This window comes from Sinohyriopsis cumingii, chromosome 13 (assembly GCF_028554795.1).
Source record: "Sinohyriopsis cumingii isolate HCF-2022 chromosome 13, ASM2855479v2, whole genome shotgun sequence".
Taxonomy (NCBI): domain Eukaryota; kingdom Metazoa; phylum Mollusca; class Bivalvia; order Unionida; family Unionidae; genus Sinohyriopsis; species Sinohyriopsis cumingii.
This window is the reverse complement of record NC_142973.1, coordinates 65,241,151-65,265,655: the sequence shown is the minus strand read 5'-3', so window position 1 is coordinate 65,265,655 and position 24,505 is coordinate 65,241,151. Positions and strand designations below refer to the sequence as shown.

General features: G+C 35.1%; 2 protein-coding genes across 20 annotated transcripts in view; one reads left to right on the top strand and one right to left on the bottom strand.

The window, feature by feature from the left end:
- The window catches only part of LOC149785740 (twitchin-like), a 469,207-nt gene that overhangs the window by 222,961 nt on the left and 221,741 nt on the right, over positions 1-24,505 (top strand). For all 19 annotated transcript variants that reach the window (XR_016425447.1, XM_089979624.1, XM_089979627.1 and 16 more), the window contains one exon: positions 3,469-3,608. Coding sequence is in view for 18 of the 19 variants with exons in the window: in XM_089979624.1 (XP_089835750.1) it covers positions 3,469-3,608 (140 nt within the window). In the remaining variant the exon portion in view is untranslated. The remainder of the gene's footprint in view (positions 1-3,468; positions 3,609-24,505) is intronic.
- LOC149785742 (polyubiquitin-C-like) lies at positions 5,240-24,182 on the bottom strand. Its single transcript, XM_089979643.1, has 3 exons — positions 23,960-24,182; positions 15,153-15,270; positions 5,240-7,812 (listed from the first exon to the last, which is right to left on the bottom strand). The coding sequence occupies exons 2-3, from the start codon at positions 15,219-15,221 to the stop codon at positions 5,347-5,349; spliced, it is 2,535 nt and encodes an 844-aa protein (XP_089835769.1). The 5' UTR covers positions 15,222-15,270; positions 23,960-24,182; the 3' UTR covers positions 5,240-5,346.

Here is a 24,505-nt window from a genome sequence, read left to right as displayed (position 1 = left end):
AGTGGTATATTCATTGGCTTGACATGAACTTTTTTCTGTACTAACAGAATTTTGTTGTAATAATCTCAACAAAAATGTTTCACAGTTTACTAGCATTTTAGAATTGTAACTAGCAAAATGCTTGCTTATTGAGGTCAGTTTTGCCCAAAAGAGGTTCACTGTAACCAACTGAGGTAAGGGTGACCTGCTTCTGATGCTTGAGAGACTTAAGTACAGTTTCAAAACCTAACTTTGATTCTATGTGTCCTACACTTGTCTCTGTCCAAAGGGATTTAGAATAGGCTCGATGGGCCCATCTACATGTTCTTAAGAAGCAATTAATGGAGGTAGCATTATACCATATTCCATGATGTTGTTCCAGCTTGAGATCTTGAACTGTTTTAAAGAATGTAGTTTATATTTTTAAAAATTGGACTCTACTTTAATGGATTTAACCTTTTTGGGGCTTGATCATTGTTTTGTGAGCCTTTTTCAAGATACCTAAACTGACTCAGAACTGTAGTCAGGATTGTGCTGATGTGCAGTCAAACTTTATACTTGCCACAGATGCTGTCCAAAGTGACCAGTGATATTATGTAACCTATCATTGCCTTTTCTATTATGTGTAGCCTAGCTTAAATTTACAAAGATAGTATGGTTTGCAAGGAAAATTGTATTTTGAAACACAAAATGCTTTCACGGCTTCATTAGAGCTTTTGTGTTTTCTGTACTTGAGCCCTTTGTGGTATTTCCCGCATCTGAGGAATAATCATTTCTGACGAATAGAAATCTCACCCATTCCTTTGTATTTATCACTGTAATACATAGTTTGTTAGACTGGTATAGTGAACTTAAATTTGTTCTGGAAAGAGTTGCATCCCTTCAGAATGCCATCTTCACTCAGCTAGCTGATTAAGTTAATGAAATCTAATTATAAAGGTCTTCATATTGCCAGAATTGAGACTGAGAGTAATTTGGAAGAACTCTGTAACTTAGACTTCTCTCTAATTTATCTATACTAATGACCAACAACCTTGCTGCCACATTAATGTTCACCTTTTCATTTTATTTTTGTTGAGTTTCATTGATGCTTGTTAATCTATTCTTGAAAATTATAAGATTGCATACCCTTCATTAGTTCTACTGGCTTATGACAAATTTTAATTTCACAAGATGCAAAACATTGACTCAAATTACTTTAAAATTGTAAGCCAGGCATTCATCTGTTTCAGATGAGTAAGAGTTGTTTCCCATGGCAGTTTCTTTTATTCTTATGCATTAGTGTCATTAAAAGCTATGATTAGTGTCATTAAAAGCTATGACCAGGGATTTTTCACTGCTAGTTTGACTTCTAGCATTCTCACACTTGAATTCCCCCTCTATTCTTAATATCCTTCCTGTTTTAAAAATTAGGGACATTTCTGCTGTTCTTTGTAGAGAAATAATTTTTTCATAAAAACTTTTATGCATATAATAACACTTGTACAGATCTTTTTTAATGTTCCACATACTGTAGTGGGAGTTTTAGTGGTGGAGAAACTACAACTATTTACCTGTCTCCAGTTGAGATTATGAAAATAAAACTTGTCATAATTTACCACCTTAAATATTATAACCTATCTGGAAAGGCAATCTCAAGCATATAAATCAGTTTTCATTTGACTAAATTCATAATGAACTTAAGTGACCTGTTGAGATAATAGAGTCTGTCTTATATACTAGGGTGGGATAGAAAGACTCCACTCTAAGGGACATAATATGAATGCACGAATGAACCTTTCCCCAAAAATTATGACCCTGAGAGTGAGATTTCCTAATCCCACACTGTTGCACATGACATGGCTGAGTTGTGGTAGGAAATGAATCCTTCCCAAGGAATTATGACCCTGAGAGTGTAATGTCCCAATCCCACACCAGTACACGGTTGATATATGGGCAGAATGAACCTCTCACAAGGAATTATCAATACAACAGTGGGATTTCTGCATCCTACACCAGTACACATAGTGGATTTGTGATGAACCTTTTCCAAGGAATTGTGACCCAAAGAGTATGATGTCCTTAACTCATATTGATGTGAAAATGTTTTTCTGTCATTGAACTCAGTTTAAACATGGTAGTATGATTCAGAAGAAGAAAGAGTAAGTGAATTTGTGTCAACCAATGGAAATGTTAGTGGGTGATGTCATGAATGCATTTCTGTCATAGCACAAAACAGGAACAGCATGCCATTGAAGACTGTTTCTCATTGGATAAATGCACTACCTAATGGTGGTATAGCTATACCTGGTGTTGGATAGTACAGTTATACTTGGTGTTGGATAGTACAGTTATACCTGGTGTTGGATAGAACAGTTTTACCTGGTATTGGATAGTTGAAAGTATAATTATACCTGGTTTCAGAATTTTGCGTAAGACATAAGGCTTTGTGAAGAGTATGCCACTATGTTCAGATCCAGGGAGCAGAATTTTTTCATAAAAATGTGTGGTGACAGATATTTTCTCACATTTCTCATGAAATAGTGGTAACAAATAACATGGTGGATAAACTTTACAGATGTAGCAATCTAGTACACCCATATGGAATAGAGTTATCCCACATTGCTTTCTCATGTGGGCAAACTGTCATGTACACTGTATATGCCAGAATGAAATGCATATCCTAAATATTAACTATACTTTGTTAGATAATTTAATGTCATTATGCTTGTGACATTAATAATTTTCATTACATTTCTGACAGTTTTGATATAAGATAGTTTTGTATGGTTTGGTGTTTTAAGACACAGCAACACATATACATTATTTAGTGCAGCGACAATTGAATTAAAATACCTTGGACACACCCGAGTCCAATCCATTCTGATCTGACATTAGGATTTGAACCTGCATTCTTTTGGTTACAAGTCCAGCACATTAACCACTGAGCTACCCAGATCCTCAAATAATAATACCAAGAAGGAAAATTATGCTGCTTTTTCACAGTATGTTTGTATTTATGCTTTTAAAGTCCTTTCTAGCAGCTGCCTCACTTGGCACTCAGCATTAAGAGGTTAGTGTTAGGACTGGTCGGCCTGATGTCAGGATAATGTGACTGGGTGGGACATCATGCTACATGTCTGCGGCATGAGTGAAAAATTGTTAAAGCTATGTTAAAAATCCAAATCACACACACACACAGACACACATAAACACCAAAAATTAACCATGTAAAAACCAACTAAAGATAATTTAGTAAACCACTATAGGCTGATCAAAATCTCGACCTCAAATGAATTTTAGAAAACATATGAAATTTTGGCAGAGCATGTTTAAAGTCCTGTTGAAAACTATGGATACTTTAGTGTCACCCATATTATTAGAACCTATTTTACATCTGTTTGTATGTCATCTGCCAGGAATCCATAAGTGAATGTGTATTGTTTACCAGCTTTTTATTAATTTTGATTTGTATTGCAATTTTTATTTAAAATATTATTTACATTTCAGCTAAGGAGCCTGAGTATGACTTCACACAGAAACTTCCAGAGACCTATAAAATCAAACGGAGGAAAGAGGGCATGCTGGAGTGTTTTGTGTCAGACACCAAGGCCAAGGTTAAATGGTTCAAGAATGGAGAGCCCATTGAGGTAGGAAATTCAGCTAAGACTCTGCTTTGAAAACTTGACCCCTTTGCTACAGAAATGATCATGAGCACAACATGTGAACTCTGATTGAAGAGCCTTCTGGTTACATATATAGTTATGAGTACAGCATGTGAACAGTGATTGGTGGGGTCTTTAGTTACAAAAATAAACATGATCACAAGATATGAACTCATATAAAATAGCCATAGGCATGACATGTTAACTCGGGTACCAAAATAGCCATGAGCTTAACATTGGTGTGCTCTATAGTTAGAAAAATAGCCATGATTGCAACATCTGAACTTTGATTAATTGCAAAATAGCTATGAGCACAACAGTGATGAGTTGCTTAATGACCAAAACAGCCATGAGCACAACAGTGATGAGTCCATTAATTACAAAAACAGCTGTGAGCACAAGTGATGAGTCCCTAATGATAAAATCAGCCATGCGCACAACAGTGATGAGTCCCTTAATGACAGAAACAGCTGTGAGCACAAGTGATGAGTCCCTTAATGATAAACACAGCCATGAGCACAAGTGATGAGTCCCTTAATGACAAAAACAGCCATGAGCACAACAGTAATGAGTCCCTTGATTATAAAAATAGCCATGAACACAACAGTGATGAGTCCCTTAATTATAAAAATAGCTATGAGCACAACACTGATGAGTCCCAGTTAAAACAAACAGGCATGAGCACAACATTTGTACTCTGATAATAGTAACCACAAATATATGATGTATATTAGTATGATACAGAACAAGCTCAAGATGTCTGCTCTAAATATTTGCACAATGTCACAGATCTAAAGACTCCATTGCTTCAAACTTAATTTTCTTGGGTTTGAGTTCAGTTTTTTTGTCTGTGATTTCTTGTTGGCAGTTTCGTGAACATAGTACTAAATTTGCTAATGTTATTCAAAAACTGCTTAAGATATGTTTACAAGAATTTCAGATTATCTAGATTTCCAATGGCTAAGTCTGTGTTTTGAATCAGAGTATGTTCTAGCAGCCCATGATTCCTGCCAGTCCACATGCACTCCTAATACCATGATTAGTTGGGCATACCCCATGACATTAGATTTTCATACAGAGAACTGTGAGTTAAAAACCATGAAATAAATGCTTAATGTTGTCAAGCAAGCGTAATAAGAAATCTGTATCAAAAATGCCCATAATGACTAAATGTAGTTTTGTATAAAAAGTATAATGGCAAGCTGTGATTCAGTTATACATTGTACAAAGTGATCAAATGTCTCTCTCTTTTATATATATGTATATATAATATACGTGTGTGTGTGTGTGTGTGTGTGTATATATATATATATATATATATATATATATATATATATATATATATATATATAACTTTAAATACTCATTCTACCATTGATTAATTTCAGAAGACGTTTAGCGATTTGTACCTGCATGGCTGTGAGATAGGGTATATCAATCATACTTGACTCCGAATCTTACAAAAATATTCTGACCAATCAAAAAGCTGTATAATTTCAAGTGACATTTCCAAGTCTGGAGTCTCACTGTATTATTCAAAATATTGAACAAGGTTTTGTAATGGAAAGTCCTTGAAGACATAAAAGTCCAAATGAAAAGTCCATATTATAAAGTCCTTAATGCTAAATATTTCTTCTTTATACTAAGTATTGCACAAAATGGAAGTATTATAAGTGTCTGCAGTCTGTAGATAATTTCCTATGTACAAAACCTGCCAAATAATCTAGCGATGTTTATGGAGTCTGTCAGAAGAGTCATCATCCTCAGGTTCACTGTCGGAGCTTAAATACATGAACTGTTGATTTTCATATGAGAGACGATGTTGCAGGAATCTTCCTGTTGTAGCATCTCCCTGAATGTGTGGCTTGACTTCAGCCACTTTCTTGCTTGGCTGCCATGGTTCTTGAGTTTTGAATCTTTTATGATAACCTGCTCCAACATCACCTTCAGAAACTAGAAGCCGATGTTCGTCATATTTCTTAAGAAGATTATTCATCCATCTGGGAATGTTATGAACAACCTCGATCTTCTTAGGTTTCTTGGTTCGAATTGTTTCCCTCTGGATGGAATGTATTGTTGGATGTTGATATAGATTCACATGCTGACCTTTGTTTCTGTCATATCGGCCAGACGTAATCCATGCCTCAACATCATGCTTGTGTTGTTCTTGTATTGTAATTGGCCAGGTCCTAGTTTCATCATCTTGTCCTTTTTGTTTAGTCTGTGGCTTGATGATGCTAGTCTTTGATGGGTTACCACCACCTGCTCCTCCTTTATCACCAGCACCTTCACCTGCCTCTTGTTTCTTCCACCTCCCTGTCTTTAGGTCTCTATCCTCCATTAACTCTAATAGTTTATCCTGATCTGGGAATCCAACTTTTCTTGGCTTGCGATCAGCGATGGGAAGGAGAGGAAGAGTTGCAGGAGGAATCCGTTTCTTTGATGCCCTCTTCCTGGGCAGTTGATTTTTCTTGCTGACACGGGGATAGAAATACCAGAACATCAATGTCTGGAGGCAAGTAATGCTACCCTCTGGAATGTCTTTGTTGTCCCAAATGTATTTCTTGATTTCGGTACCTGTTGGTTTGAACGGGATCTTTAACTTTACCAGCCAGTTTGCTCTATAGACGTAGAACACCTCTACATGAGTTTTTGTCTGAAGAAAGATAGAAGTCCTAGTTGTAATACCACAATCATACAATACAACGGAATCTGGCTCAATAAATTCTTGTCCAGAAATCATGAAATGGCAGTTGGACATAGATTGTCCAGTTTTCATTGAAAGCTTTTGCTTCAGTGATCCAAAGGTCTGGTTTACGTGAACACTAGTTTTGTATATGGTTCCATCAGTTCCATGAACAAAGATGGGAAATTTTTCAACTTTTAGGTGTATAGGTGCTCTTAGATCTTGTATTACATCCTGCAGTTTATATGTGTTTGGGAGTTTGTGATCATCAATGACTAGTTCATACAAAGTTGCATTTGGTACCCCTAATTTTTCAAGTTTTGATTTTACATTTCCTACCTTCTTTGAAGGAACCATTTTAATATTCTCAATAATTCCATTTCCAAGTGCAATTTTTAGAGGTATTCCAAACATGAGATCATTGTCAACGTTGACCATCATTACATTCATCATAATGACTGCATGTCGACTCACTTCTCCAATTACAGAGGTTAAATCCAGGAGAGTTTTGTCTTTGTATAACCTGATCAGATCCACAGGAACATCCGTAAGCCCATGAAGCATGAATGCTACAACTGACCAACGGTCAAACTGGGACACATGAATGTCATATTTATCACCCATTTCTGTGATCACCTTGATCACTTGCATGTTTATCTTACTTTTGTTACCCACAGTAGTTATTATGACGGTGTCCCCATTTCGGATGTTGAAGTGACCTAAACAGTAATCCCAGGGAAAAGATTTGTGCTGATACTGTAGTATCAGTACATGTATGGGAACATATAGTTCATGAGCTGATACCTGTTCAGGGCCATATTTGCTAAATGTTCTTCCAAAGACTGTATAAATTATGTCAGATCCTGTATTGCATTGATCCATGTAAAGCCGATAGGATTTTCCCCAGAATGTTTCCACGTTTATCAGAAGGCTAAAGGTTACTTGTATTAACACATGGAGTGTTGATTTCTCTCGTAAATGATACTCAAACATTCTTCTGCAATTTTCCATTGGCTTGTCACGATACAATAAATCCTGTTGATCAATTGGTATTCCTTTCACCTTCTTGATGTAAGATTTCACTTGAAAAACTGTAGCAAAAGGATCTATGATTACAGGAAATTTCTCCTTTAGTTGATTAATTTCAACCATAACTGTAACATTTAACCTTGGCATTATCATGACAACACAGCCTGGTTTGATGGAATAAACATCTTTTATTTCCTTAGGCTCTTTTTCTCCAGGGCCAAGAACCATAATTTTTTCATCCTTTCGATTGAATCCCAATTGATCCTCAGCAAATTTGACAATTCGATACAATGTGTCATCAGGTATTGGTGTGAAGAGGGTAACATTGTCTTGTTTTTTATGGGACCACACGGCAATTGCACGTCCCAAGACTCCATTGAAGTCAATATCAATATAGTCTGCCACAGACTCAGAAGAGTCATTTGAGTCCAAGTCAGAATCACTATCCATGTAGTCTCCATGGTTGTAGTTAAACTGAAAAAGAAAGATACCTTGATCAAGCATTTATAGATATCATATTTTATTAAGACACTGTTCATCTCAATATTTAATCCCATTACTTGCTTACAAGAGTGTTACCTAGTTAAGTTTTTATTTAAATATCCTCACTGCAAATGTTACAATGGAAATTGGACATGTCAGATAAAAAAGAATTTATATAAAACAGGGGATAAAACTTTTGATCATAAGAACGGCTGGACTGTTTATTGTATGAAACACCTTAACAGAAAGGAGCAAAAGATAGAGAGACAGGACATAACAAAATGCAGGTCAAATTAAAAAAATATGTACATTTGAAACCTATTAAATATACTACACATATATAACAACCTGTTAAGAGAACAGACATCATCAAGACTGACCCAAAGTAGCTGAGCTAGGCATTATGCATTCTTGGAGTTATTGCAGTAGAGTGGGCTTGGCATTATGCTTTTCTGGAGTTCTTACAGTAGAGTGGGCTTGGAATTATGCTTTCTTGGAGTTCTTACAGTAGAGTGGGCTTGGAATGATGCTTTCCTGGAGTTCTTACAGTAGCGTGGGCTTGGCATTATGCTTTTCTGGAGTTCTTACAGTAGAGTGGGATTGGCATTATGCTTTTTTGGAATTCTTACAGTAGAGTGGGCTTTGCATTATGCTTTCTTGGAATTCTTACAGTAGAGTGGGCTTAGCATTATGCTTTCTTGGAATTCTTACAGTAGAGTGGGCTTGGCATTATGCTTTCTTGGAGTTCTTACACTTGAGTGGGCTTAGCATTATGCTTTTCTGGAGTTCATACAGTAGAGTGGGCTTGGCATTATGCTGTCTTGGAATTCTTACAGTAGAGTGGGCTTGGCATTATGTTTTTTTGGAATTCTTACAGTAGAGTGGGCTTGGCATTATGCTTTCTTGGAATTCTTACAGTAGAGTGGGCTTAGCATTATGCTTTCTTGGAGTTCTTACAGTAGAGTGGGCTTGGAATTATGCTTTCCTGGAGTTCTTACAGTAGTGTGGGCTTGGTATTATGCTTTCTTGGAATTCTTACAGTAGAGTGGGCTTGGCATTATGCATTCTTGGAGTTCTTACAGTAGAGTGGGCTTGGCATTATGCATTCTTGGAGTTCTTACAGTAGAGTGGGCTTGGCATTATGCATTCTTGGAGTTCTTACAGTAGAGTGGGCTTGGCATTATGCTTTCTTGGAGTTCTTACAGTAGAGTGGGCTTGGCATTATGCTTTCTTGGAGTTCTTACAGTAGAGTGGGCTTGGCATTATGCTTTCTTGGAGATATCAGAGTGAGAGACCACTCTGCTACACAGAGTTATTAGTGAGAGACCACTCTACTATACAGAGATATTAGAATGAGAGACTGCCCTAGTTAAACTACTACACAGAGATATTAAAGTGAGAGACCACCCTACTGTACAGAGATATTAGAGTGAGATACCACTAATACAACTGCTATGTGGAGATAATAAGAGAGACCACTCTACTGCACAGAGATATCAGAGTGAGAGACCACCCAAATAAAACTGCTACACAGAGATATTAAAGTGAGAGACCACTCTACTAAAACATATATATTAGAGTGGGAGACCAATCTACTGCACCAATATTAGAATGAGAGAGCACCTGATAAAACTACTACACAGAATATTAGAGTGGGAGACCACTCTACTATACAGATATATTAGAATGAGAGAGCACCTGATAAAACTACTACTCAGAATATTAGAGTGGGAGACCACTCTACTATAGAGATATTATATTAGAATGAGAGAGCACCATAATAAAACTACTACACAGAATATTAGAGGGGGAGAGCACTCTACTATAGAGATAATATATTAAAATGAGAGAGCACCATAATAAAACTACTACACAGAATATTAGAGTGGGAGACCACTCTACTATAGAGATATTATATTAAAATGAGAGAGCACCATAATAAAACTACTACACAGAATATTAGAGTGGGAGACCACTCTACTATAGAGATATTATATTAAAATGAGAGAGCACCATAATGAAACTACTACACAGAATATTAGAGTGGGAGACCAATCTACTACACAGATATTAGAATGAGAGAGCACCATAATAAAACTACTACACAGAATATAAGAGTGGGAGACCACTCTACTATAGAAATATTATATTAGAATGAGAGAGCACCATAATAAAACTACTACACAGAATATTAGAGTGGGAGACCACTCTACTATAGAGATATTATATTAGAATGAGAGAGCACCTGATAAAACTACTACACAGAATATAAGAGTGGGAGACCACTCTACTATAGAGATATTATATTAGAATGAGAGAGCACCTGATAAAACTACTACACAGAATATTAGAGTGGGAGACCACTCTACTATAGAGATATTATATTAGAATGAGAGAGCACCTGATAAAACTACTACACAGAATATTAGAGTGAGAGACCACTCTACTATAGAGATATTATATTAGAATGAGAGAGCACCATAATAAAACTACTACACAGAATATTAGAGTGGGAGACCACTCTACTATAGAGATATTATATTAGAATGAGAGAGCACCATAATAAAACTACTACACAGAATATTAGAGTGGGAGACCAATCTACTACACAGATATTAGAATGAGAGAGCACCATAATAAAACTACTGCACAGAATATTACTGTTACCACTACTCTAAGAAATCTTTGCTTCAAACAATAGACCTTGGATCTCATGGTTGAACTATTTCCCCTGATAGCTAATGTATTCCAAATGAATATACAGTAGTTGTAATAATGACCCTATAGTGAAGAATCTCTGCAGAGGGCCCTCAAGGGTGGTAATGTTGCAGTAAATTACAATTGCTTATTATCTTGTGACAGGCATTATGGAATTATGAATGAGAATAGCTTGGTCACAATGACGAGTCGGCAGTAAATAAGTACCAAGTAGCAGAGCGTGATTTCCAAGTTAGGGTTAATCTACTTCTGTTTGATTGGGCACTTCTAAGTTAAGTTTTAGAGAGTCTGTTATAGTGATGATCATGATTTACCGTATGCAGATAATTTGATGGAGCATGAGGGACTGGGATTTGATTTAAAGTCTCTCCTGAGTATATCTGTCAATTCGTTGATGGAACATGAGTGAGAGACTTGAGCCAAAGGAGAATGAAAGTCTCTCCTGAGTATATCTGTCATCTAAGCATGATTGATGGATTTGAGCCTCACGATTCAAAACCTTCCTTAAGCATATGCAACAAACATTTTATTTGGGCATGAGAGCGGGATTTAAGCTTTAGGATCTGAGTCTTTACTAAGTATATCTGTGAACATTTTGACAGGGCATAAGAGAGGGGTTTGAGTCTGAGGGTCAAAGTCTTTCATGAGTATATTTGAGAAATATTTTATGGAGTATTAGGGAAGGAATTGAACCTGAGATTCAAAGTCATTCTTGAGCATAACTCATAAACATTTGATGGTGTATGTGGAAGGGGTTTTGAGCCCCAGGTTCAGATTGCAAGTGTATTTGATAACTATTCTACATATCATTCCTATTCTTACATTTTAGTTTGCTTTGTAACCATTCTCTTAAAACATGTGACATTTCCATCTATGCCAACCGATATTCTTGGGTTGTGGTAAAAGAAAATTGTCAAAGGAAGTCCAGTCAGAAAATTTAAATGATTTCTGCACTGTAAATGTTTTTCTTGACCATATATCTTTATCAGATTGTGAATGGCTTGCACTTGTGCAAGCCTATTGATGTATGGGTTAAAGGATCAAAGGTCAAGATAATTGTGATGCAACATGTAAATTAACTTTAAACACATGCCATATAATTTCTCCAAACTTTGAGGATTGCTTGCTGATATGGGAACAAATTTGGCTACAATTGGGTTAGACAGCTTAAAGGTTAAGTCATAAAGTCAGATCTGGTTCTTTGTTGTTTGCAGTTTGAATCAACTTATACGCAGGTATATATGGTAGAGACTATGCAATAGTGGTCATAAATCTTTGACTAACAGATTTTTGCAGTTTCTGTTAACTCTGGTCATTGATCGAATGGCACCAAGGCAATGAAGACATGGAATCTGTTTCAGATTGCCAAAGTGGGCAAAAGCACTTCATTCATAATGATAACAAATACAATTGCTAAATGGCCAGAAATTTTGTTATGGCTTCCAGTTTCAACAAATTATGGATTTGAGTTTAGTGCCCCTTTCCAATCCCAGTGTACAGTATTACCCCCATCCACTGCATACATATTGTAGATTGAATCAGTTCAGATAAAGTTTAAAATGGTTTACTGGACATTGTTTATAAAGAGATTAGAATTTAACTGAAATGTGATATCTTTAAAGGAGGAAATTACCAGCTGATTGTTTTCAGCTTAAAATTTGAAACTAAACCCTTTTCTTCATTTAAATATGCATTTTAGCACTTAGTAAACTGTCTTGTCCATTGAATAGTGGCATAGAAATCTCTTTAGATGACAGGTAATGAGGTTAAACTTTAACATTTTTTTTTTTTTTTAAAGTTTTGAAACTGATATTTAAGCCCAGATTTAGATTACTTTAAGATAGAAAAAAGGTGAAGTCAATGCATTTGTGTATGGAATCAGATCTTTAATGGTCTGGTGATTCCTTGATTTCTTTTGTTTGTTGTGGATCAACTTAACAGCTATAAATAACATTATGTCACTTTGTAAACTTTCATATTGTCTTCATACAAGGTATTGTCATTTGGGAACATTGAAGTCCCTTGGTATATGACCTTTCAGATGAATGCAGCTGCTGTTAATCAGCAGTCACACAAGATTTTCAGTAGCATGTCCAATCTAATGACACCCAGAAGGGGACAAAAATTATGTTTATTATCACTTTGCCAGGGTTAGAATTTAATGCTTGCAAACTTCCAAAATGTGAGTTAATTGTGGAAAATGTGGGTTGTGCTTTCTAAGTCTTGCAAATGCTTGTGATACAAAGCAAATTATAGGCAAAACTCCTTGAAGTATGTACATTAAGCAAAATCCACATGCATAATTCTGAAACCTGAAGCAGAGTTTGTTTTGGAATTGATTCCTATGGCATGAGATCAGCTGTTTAGCATGTAGCTTATGACTGTGGATCTGTCATGTAACTTGTTTGGATTTATGTAATCTTGATTAGTTTGGTGCTACATGATAATACACAACACAACTTTAAAATATTGCAAAACTATGAAAATACATCAGTTTGGTTTTGTGAAGATTTTTTCAGTTTTGATTAATAGTTGTGGTAAAAATATTCCAATCTTTGATGGCTCATGGAAACAAAATAAATGTGTAACTATCTGATCTAGCTATGTGTTGGTAAAGTATAATTTTGCTGATTTTTACTGGTTCATTTTGATTTGATCGAGTTATAGCAAGGTATTTTTGGAGTGTTTTTTAAACTGTTGTTAAAAGTTTGTAACTTGTTTTCCAATTTATGTTGGTTTAAGGTTTCCAAGACACTTATTCAGTATTGAGGTCATGCTTCCAGGTATGTAGGCATAATTAGATGCAGCAACTCTGGGTACTCACTTTTGGATTTTTCTAAAGTTCATCCTGTAACACGTAGGAGGGGGGTCCCAGACTATAAGCATATTTTACAATCAGTCTGACTTTGAAAGCTAATTCTTTCCCATTTTGTTAGCAAGATTATCATTTAGGTCTTATTTAGGCGTAAAGTTAGATTTGCCTTGGTGAATATTTCTGGAATGAGACGGTTTTATTTTAGGTTACTAGTAATTGTTTTTCATCAATATTTTATTTGGTTCAGAGCTTTTCTAATTGAGATTCCTTTTGAAGGATTGTGTTTATTAATTTATCAGATTTTTAATGTCATTTTGTATTATATTGCATTTTTGGGGGTTGGAATTTTATACCCCATTTTCATGCCCGTTAAAAATCAGTCTTCAGTTATAAACAAGAAAAAACTACAGTATTCAGCCATCCATGCATTTTTAAAAATTCAAATGAAATTAAAAAAACTACACTTGAAACTGAGCAATTATATCCAGGTTCCTTCTAAGTTTAAAAAGTCATGGGCTTACAATATAAAATCATCAGTGTAGTTTGCAAGTTGATATTTTCTCCAGCTGTGAAAAAATTAAGTTTAAAAAAAAAATTACATTGAAGTTGGGAGGGAATGTTTGTTTGTGGTTCATTTATCATATTCTCAATATCTTTGACCACTTTTTACTGGCACTTATAAAAATTGTTATGTAGATCCATTTCCATATGTATAATTTAACCATATCAAAGTAGGTCACTGTGACCTAATTACCACACTTGATTTACTTTTTCTTTTCAGCTATTGGTATGTTGTATCATTAGTATGTTAGACCCTATTCCACCCACACTAATGAAATTTGACAAGTAGATGCATTGTCACAGGGAGATTAACTCCACCCCAGACTAGGTCAGTTTGACGTAATTTTCATGCTTCAGTGACTTTTGTATTTTAAGTTTATTTGTTTCAGTCCTATGCACCACCACTCTGGTGGCCTAGTGGTTAGAGCATCCACCTCAGATGAAGAAGGTTGTGGGTTCATACCCTTGCCAAGTCATACCCAATGACTTATAAAAATGGTACTAATAGCTGCCTCACTCGGCACTCAGCATTAAGAAGTTAGTTTTAGGTTTGGTCGACCTGGTGTCAAGATAATGTGACTGGGTGGGACGTAATGCTACAAGTCTGCGGCATGATGCCCCAGTGCTAGATGTCACTATAAACAGCCACAATGCAGACATTGTAGTGATATGACTGAATTTTTTTTAAAGCTACATTGAATATTCAAATCACACACACTGATGATACTACTAGTTGAAATTCACTCCTGTTAGTGAGGAAATTCATGTTTTACAAGCAAACACTTGTTTTTCACATTGATTTTTGAGCATTCAGATAAGAATGCAATGATTTATATATATACAGTTTGCACTAAATAACATATACAGTTGAAACAAATGTGCAACTAAAACATTTGTCTGCAGTTTTTATGAAACTGTCACCACATAAATAAAAGTCAATCATCAATCATGATGATTTTTTCAAGGAGAGAAACAAAGAAACAAAACTCTAAAGAAAGAAATATGCTAATTAGTGAGTGGAATATTCTCCATTTATCAAATAGGTTACATCTTAGGCTACAAGGTATAAAGTCAAGGTCACAGATGTGCAAGTTGTAAGGAATTACATTTGATTTATGCAAGACCTCATTGCAGAAATTTTGTCTCATAACCAGATATTTTTTGTCTACAATGTAATCAAGCAGACAGATGATTATAATTTGCACACAATAATCTTGAAATCAGCAGATTTACTTACCCTTCGTGGAAGCGTAGGTGGAACAAGGTCCCTTTGTATGAGTGGTCTTCCATGCTCAAAGGTTGCCATGATATCTATTCCAGGTGCATATTCAACAATGCAAGCATCGTATATGACCCTGAATGGGAGTACACAAAAAATGAATACTAACAAGTCATAAGAAAATCATGAAAATATTCTCTGGAAGGAGACAACTTGGTCACAACTCTACATTTGGCATGTATTTTGTGTCTTGATTTTAGACTTTTTGGTCTCAGATCTAAACTGGACTGGTATGAACTGCAAACAGACAGATGAACCTTTGTAAAAAGAAGGATAAGATGGGCATTTGGAATAAAGAGTGGTCTTGATACGAAAATAATGGGTCTGTTAATATAAAAAAATCATCAAAAAATCCAACTTTTACCCTTCTGCTCATGTGCGAGCCAAATAGCCAATGAAAAATGATGTTTCTAACACAACTAGGCATTAGGTTATTTGAAAATCACCTGGAAGTTGATGCATTAGGACGTATTCAGAAATAGCTTTCAAAATGTTTCCTACTCGAAATTCAGGCAAAAACAACAAAAACCTCCAGGGGTTAATGTGTTAATGGGTGCATTTTGATGACATCACCAAATTTGAATATTCCTTGCATATTTAATCTCTTGTGCATCGACATTGCACATAAATTACAAATTTAGCCATTACTTGACGATTTGTAAAAAAATTCAAAAATCCTTGTTAACACATTAACGTGGCAGGAGGTAGTAGCTTACTGCCGAGCTCTGTAGCATCAAGGTCATGTATGATACACTAAAGTGGGTGGTATTATAGAAAGGCAGACAGATGTAGCTCTAGAATGATACCAAATAATCTGGAAGTTCTGGTTGCACCACAAAATGCAGAGGGAAAAATCTCATTTTTTGGACCAGATTTTTTTCCACCCAAATTTGCCTGTGGTCGGAATCAGATTTTGTGTTCGGATGTTAGAGTTTTTGGTCTCAGATCTAAGGCAGACTGGTATGAACTGCAAACAGACAGATGAACCTTTGCAAAAAGTAGGATAAGATGGGCATTTGGAATAAAGAGTGGTCTCGATACGAAAATAATGGGTCCATTAAGCAACAGATACAAAGAACTCGAACTTTTACCCTTCTGCTCATGCGTGAGCCAAATAGCCAATGAAAAACAATGTTTCTAACACAACTAGGCATTATGATATTGGAAAATCACCTGGAAGTTGATGTATTAGGATGCATTCAGAAACAGCTTTCAAAATGTGTTTCCTACTCGAAATTCAGGCGAAAACGACAAAAAACCTCCAGGGGTTAATGTGTTAATGAGAGTGGTAGCACTCTTAGAAATATATTTACTTAGTCCAGGCATGGGCATGTATGTCCAGGGCGCAGGCTAGATAAGTGGATTTGAAAGCCCCAGCGTATGATATAAATATAAATCAGGTCATGGGCAGGATTTGGCCAGCAGGCCACTTTTTGCCCACCCTTGGCTTGATCAGTGGTTAGGTAATCAGCATTGGCCTGTAGTTGAATTATGGGGGCTTTTGTTCAAGATGATTTATATCATTGCTACACAGAGATGAGAGGTATGGTATTTAACAGTACATCAGTTGCAAGACAAATTGCTGACCCACTCTGGACTGGGCAGGAATCAAAACCCCACAATTCCGGTCACAAGTCAGTTATGCTAAGACCAAACCCAGAATATATGTGTCTTTCAGGTCAGACAGTCATCCTTGCTTCTCACTGCTGACCCTACCACCCTTTTCCCCGTGTTAAAACAAAGCACCAAGGTATCACGTTAAATATAAATAATGATGTTAAAAAATGAGCATAGAAAAACCCCAAAAGAAACTGACCTGCTTACCCTAATTTTAAAACCAGTGCACTAGTAAACATTTTGCTTCTTGGCCTAACCTCAGGATTCATATGTGAATTACCAAATCCTATAACTTCTTTTGAAGGGCTGATGCATATTTCAAAGCAAACCATAAGAAATAAGGTTTATTTCTTCTCTTAATTGACTTCTTCAAACTATCCATAGTTTAGGTAGGAAACATATTCTTGTAAACTTTTCACACAGATACAAACAGGAAAAAAATATCAGCGTCCTAATCTTTTGTCATCCTTTTTATCTGAAAGCAGAAGGAATTATTCAGGTAATCGCTCAAAATGTATTTTTTTAACAATCTTTAAAAATATCTCTTGTGCATCAACTCTCCTATTCAGGTTATTCAAAAAATAACATTTTTATGATTTACACTGAATCAATTTTCAGTTAACTAGAATTAATATTTCTTCACATTATTTGATGAAGAAAAATTTAACCTGATGTTGTTGCACTAGATGAACTTTAGATCCATGACAGAATCCTGAAAGATAGCCAATAAATAAATGGGTAAAGAAAGAAGGAAATGATTTATGAATCCCTTTTTTGCGGGGGCCATTAAAAATGTACTCATTTTATGCACCACTCTTTCTGAAGATTATTAATTCTAGTAAATCTCTATATTACATTTAAAACAGATAAAGTTGAATGATTTTCGTATTCTTCTGCACCAATATGACTTAATATCAGGTAATTAAAAATGTGTAAAGTAGTTTGTTAGCCTGGTTATTGATCTTACAAGTATTTGAATCCAGTTTTAACAAATAATCCGAGTCTCAGCAGTCAGTCTATTATTGATCATTACATCAAAATCCCTTCAATAACTGCTATGGCATTTTCCCATTATAATCACATATGAAGTATCAGACTTGATCCAGGGCTTTACGCCACGGAATATTAAATTGGTAGATGGTCCTGAAGATCTTGTTAATGCCATTCTCACAGAAGCATATATCTCTGAGTATTACAGTACATCTATATGAGTGTACACCTTAATATCAAGAACACATATGTAAAGGAGACCACTCCGGTGGCCTAGTGGTTAGAGCGTCCACCTTGGATGAAGGAGATTGTGGGTTCAAACAGCTGCCTCGCTAGGCACTCAGCATTAAGAGGTTAGTGTTAGGACTGGTTGGCTTGGTGTCAGGATAATGTGACTGGGTGGGACATGATGCTACATGTCTGCGACATGATGCCCCAGTGCTAGACATCACTATAAACTGCCATACTGTAGATATCATAGCAATATGACTGAAAAATTGTTAAAACTACATTAAATATCCAAATCACACACACACACACATACATATATATATATATATAAAGGACATTGTTGAATAACCATTGCAATGATTTCACTAAAATAATAAATCTTTCATTTATGGACACTTCTTCACAAAGGTTGGTTGGTTTCATAATGGTACTTGCAGCACTGTATTGCTATAATGTACTGAGGAAATGGGCACTAAGTGCCTTTCCCAATGACACATTGAGTTATCCAACCCAGGATGGCCTGGAAAGGTATTGAGGACATAAACCTTGGATTACAAATCCAGTGCTCTGCCAACTGAACCATCATGGCTCCTGTGTCCACAAGGGACAAAATTCCATTGTTTCAAACTTTAGAGACATGTGTCCATGTAGTTTGCTTGCAGTAGGGATCACACCAATAACTTAGGTTACCAAGTATGTATCATATATTCAAAACCTAGATTATGTTTACATTAAATGAGGTGACTTTGAACAAATGTGAATTTGAAATGTGACAATTATTCAGCAGAATTACAATTTTCAGCTTATTCTTTGTTACAGATATTTGTACAATCTTAGTGAGTTGACTTAAAAAGTTCTCTGCTTGAAAATAATGTATGGACGAAAAGAAATGACAATTTTATATGGATTTACAGTGTATAAATTAGTGTGATATCCAGTATTATTTGTTGCCTAATTCTAAAATGGAACACTATGTAATATGCAGTATTCTTTGCCTTGTTATCATAAACTGGAACACTGTATTATATGGAACACTATAATACACAGTATTCTTGGGCATGTAATCCTAATATGCATCACTGTAATATGCAGTACTTTTGGCTGTGTAATCCTAGTGTGAAACACTGTGTGCTATACAGTATTCTTGGCTGTGTAATCCTAATATGGAACACCATGATATAGTTTTCTAGGCTGTATAATCCTAGTATGAATCACTGTGATATTCAGTATTCTTGGCTGTGTAATCCTAATATGGAACACCATGATATAGTTTTCTAGGCTGTATAATCCTAGTATGAATCACTGTGATATTCAGTATTCTTTCCTGTATAACGCTAATATGAAACTAAATTAAACATCCTTCAGAATTCGCTGGCACTACAATAATCATGTAAGTGGATATGGAGTTTAGTACAGGTGTAACTTTCTCTATAACACAATAATTTGCGTGATCTAATACACAACTCGTTACACTTTCTGTTGTACCTTCAAATACATAATTTTTCATAACCTATTAATGAAAAGCAGATAAAAACTGTTGTTTAAGTTTTGTTATGCAGTAACTTAATAATACCCAGTTTTCATTATCGTCAAGGTGATCAAGTAAAGATGATCTTTATGTAGAGAATCAGTGTTATGTTGCATTAAGGGTTGGCAGGTAATTTATTTGATCTTGACCTGATTATCTAGGTATATATGATACAATTTAAGTGTCAGAAATCCTCAGAAGAATTCACCATAAAGAAGGTACTTTGATATTGATTCATATCTTTTCCCAGTCCGATATGGCCGCTTAATTACAATGAAAATTACCATCTATACTCGCTTGGAAGTTGAGGCCAGCTGCAAACTGCACAGACCCAGATCTGCCATTGCTTAATGCTCTGGCAGATCTGGATATGTGCAGATTGATGGGAGTAATCAGTAGAACAATCATTGTAGACCCAGATCTGCAGGTTCATTATGCTACAGCAGATCAGGATCTGTATTGTTTTCAGTTTTGCTCGACTTACAAGTGAGTATATATGGTACTTGATCTTACCATGAGGTTGTATATTACATCAATTTACATCCAAAGAAGCTACAAAAACTGTATTGAAAGATAATACTTGTCAATGTACATGCTGATTGATACCAGTATCAAAGCCCCCTTGAATCTTCTCACATGCTAATGTTGATCTCCTACAACAAGCTTAATGGTTTTACAGTGGTCTCTGCATTTTCTTTGCGCTTAGATTTGTTGGCAGTACAATGTCTTTGGAATAATCTATCTGCCAAGGAAACTTTATAAACGGAATAATTAAATGCTTGCACTTGTACTAGAATTATGTGTGGTTGCGGCAGTCTTAAAACTTCATTAAGAAGCACGTATGGTGATAAGGATTCCTTTGAAGATAAAGCAGTGAACATTTGTAATTTTCATGTACATACCTTATTTACTTACATATACCCAACCATAAACTGTCTGGACCCTGATCTGTTAGAATATAATGCATAGACACATTACAGTTGACGCTAATATATTATTCAGAACACATGACATAATAAGCATGCACGTTTCGTTTTGGTTCAGATTTGTGAAAAATTTCTTTTATGGAGTGCACATTTCTTTATCTCGGCATGTTTCATGTTTGGAAAACAGCTGCTAAAGCAAATTAAACATGTGCTTTAATCACAATGTTCATATTGGAAAAGATCTTTGTAGGACACATGGTACTAATTGAATGGAAAAATGGGAACCAGCCTGGAAATGGGTGAACGTAAAATAGAGCATATATGGATTTGGGTGGCTAGAATTGGTTGATAATGAAAATTATTTTGTAGGAAAAAGAATCTTTTGAGAACTTATCCTAGTAGTAACTTAAAAAAAAATAGAGACATTTTTTCTTGACGGAATTTCAGTCCTTTAATAGTCTTGAGTTTGGAACACTCATTACTGAAATTAGCACCTGACTCTTTGGTGCAGAATTGAAAGCACGTGTTTCAAACACATGTAGATCCAGAAAATGATGCAGCTCATATTCTTTTCTCTACACAGAAGCTGTCGTCCAGGTTTCATCTATACTGATAAATATATATTTGATCATGAGCACTCAGAAATTTAAAGTTATTGAATTTTGAATATCATGGTGTTTCCATAGTTTTGTTAGAACACTTGCCAGTAGCTTCTCATGGGTTGGTGGTTCTTCCAGGGATTTTTACCATGCTTTTCCTTCACCAGTACTGACCACCATGTATAACCAGTCATGTGCTAAAAAAATGGTATTAAACCTGAAACGGCAACAGAAGTTGCAGATGAGGTGATATACCCACATGTTTTAAGTGGATTCCTTCCTTTAAGCTGATTAAAATATAATTTTGCTTAATTTATTTATAAGTGTCCTACATGGTTTTCTGGGCACAGATGATTGAAAAGACATATAAGTTTACGTTTCCAAAGTACTCTGGAAAAAGTCTGTACACATAAAACCATGTGTATTATTCTTATTTACACATGATTAATTACTATGTACTTGTACATGAATTATAACACACACACACACACACACACACACACACAAGCCATTTTGCATTGTCAGATCATTCATATCAATAAATTATGTATTTAATCAGATAAAAGTTGTGAAGACCTCACACATAGAACATTTCATATCTATATGGTCATGAGCAAAGTTACCATAAATTTATTTTATTTTCAAAATGTAGTAAGTATTCATTTTTTATTTTGTAAACGTCTTGTGTTTTACAGTATAAAATGTAGTAGAGGAATGGAACAAATGCCCCTGCTTCTTATCACTTCATGATGATATACGCAAGAATAAAGGTGCCAAAGATATATTTATTTGATGCTTTTATTTATAGACTTGGCATTTGTAAGATTAGTTTGGCCGACTGATTATGCTGCTGAATCTGGTATATGTCATGTTTTAGTTTATTCCTGGCCCTTATTGTATCTCATCTTTGGAGTCCTACATTTAAATGATATAGGTATTTACCAAAGAAGCAAAAGCAATTTTTATTTATGTTTCAAAATTCAGTCTTTATTCATTTTATTTCATACAGTCACTTACAACCAAGAATACCAGTACTCCCAAAATATATATTTCTTTATTTGCTTATTTTTGTATGTAAGCCTATCATCAAAGTGCCAGTATTGAAAAACTTGGAACACTTCTTTGTAGATGTAGTTTAGTTTTTGCTATATTTTTAAGTTATCATAGTTGACTGATAAGGTCGACGTGGTAAAATAACCTAGTCCCAGTGGTGAAATGTTGTCTTACTGATCAAGTGTAAGTTAGATTATATCTGTCATGATAATACAGACCATAGTGCCCATGTAGTTGGTTTGTATCTTCTAATGCATACTAAACTGGATGGAAAACAACTTTTGTTTTGCTCTAAAGCCAGGAATTCACAGTTGTGGGTTTCACCTCATATGGATCAGACCTCTGGAATTTGTTACATAGCGTTGATTAGTGAGTTATAAATGCTGTATGATGTCATTTACCCAAAAGGCATCGTGCCATCGGGCACATTGTTTTCTGACAAACATATGATACAGCATTCAGTAAACCTTATTCCTGTTTTCAAACCCCCAGCCGAGTCATACCAAAGACTTATAAAATTGGTACTAACAGCTAACCTCAGTAAGTGTTCATCATTAAGAAGTTAGTGTTAGGACTGGTCATCCTGGTGTAATGATAATGTGACTGGGTGGGGCATCATGCTACATGTCTGCGGCATGATGCCCCAGTGCTCAACATCACTATAAACTGCCACACTGCAGACATGGTAGCGATATCACTGAAAATTGTTAAAGCTGTGTTAAAAATCCAGATCACACACACACACACTTTATCCAAGTGCTAACTTTTGTGTGTTGTCGAAGAGGGGCTCTTAAATAATTGTTGTTAAACAATGTTGTTATGGAAATTAAACTGGCTGTTTCTGTCTGTATGCATAGTTTTACCCTGCAAAGATATATGAGGATAAATAATAACAATTATTATTATTGTTATTATTATTATTATTATTATTATTATTTGATCTTTGTATGATTCATTTGTAAGTCTTTGACAGTGAATTACAAGAATAAAGTAAATTTTAAAAATAATTGTTCAACTATGCCCCATTATGAATAGAGTAAAACAAACTAACCCTTTCAGTTTCACTCTTAAATGTCCCACACCCCTTGGAAAAATCCTGAAATTTTAACTGACAATGAAAAAATATTTATCCCATGTTAGAGTACAAGCTACTTCATCATTTATTTGCATTATGTTACAGAAATGGTACAATGACTCAAGAGCCTAGACTCATAAAAGACTATAAATTCATATTCTTTTTTAACATGCACTTTTTTAAAAAGTTTAAATGATAATATGTTGAGTGTGTGTGTGTGTGTGTGTGTGTGTGTGTGTGTGTGTGTGATATGTACCAAAAGACAGAATTTTATCCTCATATTATCACTTTTTACAAAAATCATCATTTTGAGAACGTAAACTTTATTTAAAATCTAAATTTACATTAAATAAGTCATTATGTGAAAGTCTAGCATTAGAGAAGGGCTTGTTAAGATATCAGATTCAGTAATAATAATAATAATAATGATGTTGTTTCTGCTGATGTACAAGAATTATAAATGTACTGTTATTTGTAAATAACAGGTGATTGGTAAATGTTTAAAAGTCCAGCATTAGAAATTCTTTGGAAAGTGCTGTAATTTGGAAAGCTGTACAATTCATTAGGAAGAAGAGGAGTAATAATAATAAAAACATTATACCTGTAATGTAATTAACGAGTTTTTATGATGACCAGGCACTTCAGTATCATTAATCAAAAATCACTGGTAGTATTCCAATGGAGAAGGCCCTGTTAGACTTTTAAACAATAAAATATAAATGTGCACAAAATTTAAAGATACTGACCTTAATGTCCACAGAATGTTGGTTTCAGGTTTATTTTACACTCCTTAGATTTTTAACTTCTGTATAATGTTGAAATAATTTTCTTTTCCCAACTGTTCAAGAAGTAGTAGAATTAGAGATGTCGGCAGTTAAAGTCCAACCTCTTTCCAGTTTGCCATTCTAAGTTTTGTCACCAGATTTTTGATTAAGTTTTTATTATTATTATTATTATTTATGTGTTAAAAGGACATGTCTATTCTACTCAGTATTATACTGTGATCCATGATTACCAAGATTTGAGCTCCTGTGGTTCGAAATGCTAAATTTGTATGTGGCTTTGTTGAAATAATTGAGTCACTGGAAGGTCTGCATTCTCTTTGATAAGTGACAAAGACCCCATGCAACACCTGAATGCCTTTGATAAATGACAAAGACCCCATGCAACACCTGAATGCCTTTGCTAGAGATATATCATTTATAAGAAACTCTTATAATCAGAGCTTTTTACCATAAATACCAGGATATTTGTCTTCGGGTTTCTTCATGTGTCATGATCTGCAGTTTAAG

Bases quoted from the DNA above. Each gene is read 5' to 3' on its own strand.
- LOC149785742 (XM_089979643.1), bottom strand. From the start codon at position 15,221: ATGGCAACCTTTGAGCATGGAAGACCACTCATACAAAGGGACCTTGTT. The intron at 7,813-15,152 runs GTAAGTAAATCT...TTTCTTTTTCAG, and splicing joins CACCTACGCTTCCACGAAGG to TTTAACTACAACCATGGAGA.